The sequence below is a fragment of the Corapipo altera genome, unplaced genomic scaffold (genome assembly GCF_003945725.1).
Source record: "Corapipo altera isolate COAL_440 unplaced genomic scaffold, ASM394572v1 289, whole genome shotgun sequence".
In the NCBI taxonomy this organism is placed as follows: domain Eukaryota; kingdom Metazoa; phylum Chordata; class Aves; order Passeriformes; family Pipridae; genus Corapipo; species Corapipo altera.
Window position 1 is genome coordinate 2,707 of NW_020885101.1, and position 3,286 is coordinate 5,992.

General features: G+C 68.9%; 2 protein-coding genes across 2 annotated transcripts in view; one reads left to right on the forward strand and one right to left on the reverse strand.

Annotated features, from left to right (window-relative positions):
• Positions 1 to 1,683, forward strand: part of TTC31 (tetratricopeptide repeat domain 31) — a 4,368-nt gene extending 2,685 nt beyond the window's left edge. The window contains exons 10-15 of the mRNA XM_027669700.1: positions 59 to 160; positions 241 to 313; positions 392 to 533; positions 618 to 692; positions 1,138 to 1,240; positions 1,330 to 1,683. Of these exons, the coding sequence (XP_027525501.1) occupies positions 59 to 160; positions 241 to 313; positions 392 to 533; positions 618 to 692; positions 1,138 to 1,240; positions 1,330 to 1,446 (612 nt within the window). The 3' untranslated portion in view covers positions 1,447 to 1,683. The remainder of the gene's footprint in view (positions 1 to 58; positions 161 to 240; positions 314 to 391; positions 534 to 617; positions 693 to 1,137; positions 1,241 to 1,329) is intronic.
• A 402-nt stretch (positions 1,684 to 2,085) lies between these two features.
• Positions 2,086 to 3,286, reverse strand: part of LBX2 (ladybird homeobox 2) — a 4,480-nt gene continuing 3,279 nt past the window's right edge. The window contains exon 2 of the mRNA XM_027669718.1: positions 2,086 to 2,727. Within this exon, the coding sequence (XP_027525519.1) occupies positions 2,348 to 2,727 (380 nt within the window). The 3' untranslated portion in view covers positions 2,086 to 2,347. The remainder of the gene's footprint in view (positions 2,728 to 3,286) is intronic.

A 3,286-nucleotide genomic window follows, 5' to 3' on the forward strand; every position in this document is an offset into this window, starting at 1 on the left:
TGGGCAGTGGGGTGCCCGTGGGGCCGGGCAGGGGGCTGCAGGTGCCCGCTGCCCCCAGCGCTACGCCGAGGCCGCGCGCACCTTCGAGGAGCTGCTGCTGCGGGACGGGGCCCACGCTGAGGCCGCTGCACAGCTGGAGGCCTGCCGGGCCCTGCTGCGGGTGAGACCCCCTTCCCCTGCCCCCCATCTCCTGCCCCCCACCTGCTGTGCCCCCCACACCTCACCCCTGTCCCCCCACAGCAGCACAGCCGCCCCAGGGGGGTCCCCGTGTCCCCTTTCCTGCCTGAGACCAAGGAGCCACCGCTTCTCCCCGGTAAGGGACCAGGGCTGGGGGGCCCTGGGGGTGTCCCCATGTCCCTGGTGGGTGCTGACCCCCCTGGCCCCTCGGCAGGGGGGTGGGCGAGCAGGAGCTGCCAGCAGACAGGTGACAGGAGTGGTGGTGGGGGGAGCACGGGAACCCCCACGAGAGACCGAGGACAGGGACCTGCCACGGCTGCCAACCACCTGACACTGCCACCGAGCCACCCTGCCAGGTACGGGGCTCCAGGGGGCTGGGGGCACCCAGGGCCCCAGTGACATGGTGCTGGCTCTGGTGACACCGGGGTGGCTCTCGGCAGGGACTGCTTCCCGCTCTGGGTGGGCAACGTCACCCCCCAAATCAGTGAGAAGGTTCTGCGCCGCACCTTCGGCCGGTGAGTGACCCCCAGGACCCAGGTACTGCCCCCCTGGGACCCCCAGCACCCCAGCAGAGCCCTGGTGCCCCCCAGCCCTGTCTCTGTCCCCATTCCCTGGTGGTTCTGACCTGCAAGGGAGGCTTTGGGGAGGGGTCTGTGATCTAGTTCCCGAGATTTGGTGGTATCTAAGCTTCCTCCAGCATTGAGGGGTCTCTACTGCACTGCTTTGGGGTGTTTGTAACTGTTTTCCTTCAGATTTGGAGATTTTTGATCCCCCTTCCTGTGGTTTTGAGGGTGTCTAGTACTCTTCCTCCATCTTCAAGTGTTTTTCATGCTTTCCTGCCACACACATTTGGGGGTGTCCAAGCCCCCTGCCGCATTGGAGGGTCTCTGACCCCCACCCCGCAGGGTTGGGTATCTCTAACCCTCGCCCACCCCACGTTTGGGGGTCTGTGCCCCCCAGGTTCGGGGAGATCCACTCTGTGCGGATGCTCCCGGGCCGGCGCTGCGCCTTCATCAACTTCTGCGGGAAGGCGGCGGCGGAGGCGGCCTTTGGGGCCATGCTGGTGAGCTGGGGGGGCACACAGGGTACCCCCACCCTGGGACACCCCTGCCCGTGGGGCCTGTCCCGGTGCCAGCTCCCCCCTGTCCCCAGGGTGCCACCGTGGAGGGCAGCGAGCTGGTGCTGCAGCTCAAGCACCCGTCCCACGCCACGCCGGCCCCCCTGCCCCGTGCCAGGGGGGGTCCTGCCCCCGGGGGGCTGCTCAGATGACCCTGCTCTGTCAGGGGGGGCTGCCGGGGCCCCCCCGCACCTGCCTGTACCTGCCTGTACCTGCCTGTGCCTTGTCTCCACGCTGGGGGTGAGAGTGTCCCCCCTCCTGCCTTGGGGGGGTCGGGGCCCCCCTGCAGCCCCTCGTGCCTGGGGGGGGTGGGCCCGGGCTGATCCCCGTGGCCCCTCAGGGATTTGTTACCTATTTGGGTTTTATAATAAAACTGAGACTGTTGTCCTCTCTGGCTTTTCCTTCCCTTGGATTGGTGCCTCCCCCGACCCCCCCCAGCTCTCTTTCCACCCCCCTGCCCTCTCTGCCCCCCCACCCCAGTCCTGGACCCCACCATTCCAGCCCCCCATGTCCCCTCCCCATGTTGCCCCTCGCCCTCCCGTGTCCGTCCAGCCCGAGGGGCAGCGGGGGGGGTTCCCCACCCTCCCCCCGGAATGTCACTTGCTGGTGACAGGAGCTTCAGGGTGAGGAGTGACAGGCGGGACATCAAATACAATTTGATTAATATGCAAATTGAGGGGGGGAGGGTCGGCCTCAGCCGGTAATTAATCACTGGTTAAAACAAATTAATGCCCACGGCGGGAAGTGCTCGCCTGGAAAATGGGGGGATACAGAGTGGTCCCCGGGGGGGATCAGGGTTCCATAATAAGGTGTCGCCTTTATTGCAAATATTTACACCGGGGCCGATAGAAAATAAAATTAAAAAAAAAAAAAAAGAACCAAGGGAAAGATGAACAAAAAAAAAATACCCAAAAACGGGTGCACCGAGGGGGCGGGGCCGGGCCGGGCTCCGCTCCGTTCGGGACCGGGGCGAGTGGAGCCCAACGGAGCAGTGTCGGCCCGGGCGGTGCCGAGCGGAACCGAGCGGGGCCAGTCGGGCCGAGCGGGCTCGGCTCAGTCCGCCACGTCGATCTCCTCCTCCGAGAGCTCGGCGGGCGCCGCGGTGCCGGTACCGGCAGCCCCCGGGGGCTCGGGCAGCCCCGCCAGCTGCTGGAGGGCGGCGGGGGGCAGCGCCTGCAGCGAGGCCACGTCCGCACGCAGCTCCTCCAGGTCCCGCTTGAGCTTGGCGCGGCGGTTCTGGAACCAGGTGATGACCTGGGCGGCGGAGAGCGCCAGCCGCGCCGCCAGCGCGTCCCGGTCCACCGGGGAGAGGTAGCGCTGCCGCCGGAACCGCTGCTCCAGCTCCCGCAGCTGCTGCGCCGTGAACGCGGTCCGGGACTTGCGACGCTTCCTGCAGGGAGGGCGCGGGCCCGGGGCGCCCGGCGGGGACGGACCTGCGGGGACAGTGGGGTCAGGGCACCGGCACCGGGCACGGGGAACGGCCCCGCAACCCGCGCCGGCGCTGGGGAATAGCCCCGGGGCGCCCGCCAGGAAGTGTCTGCGGGGACAGCGGGGTCAGGGCACCGGGCCCGGGACCCGCACCGAGCACGAGAAACGGCCCCGAGGCGCCCGGTGGGGAAGGACGTACGAGGACAGGGTGTCGGGGCCCGGGACCCGCACCGGCACCGCCGAGCGGCGCAGAGCACGGCGGGGCCCGACCTGCGGGGACAGCGGCGTCAGGGCAAAGGCAGCGGGACCCGCACCGGGCAACGGACAATGGCACCGGCGCCTGCACCGGGTCCGCCCCGAGCACTGCGGGTCCCGACCTCTGGGCAGAGCAGTGTCAGGGCAGCGGCACCGGTAACGGCACCCGCACCGATCGCGCCGAGCTGCGACCGGCACGGCCGGCGGACCCCGGCTCCGCCGACTCCCGGTCGAACGGAGACGAACCGGCTCGTGTCGAGCCGGAAGCAGAAGAGCCGTGCCGTGCCGTGCCGTACTGTGCCGTGCCGT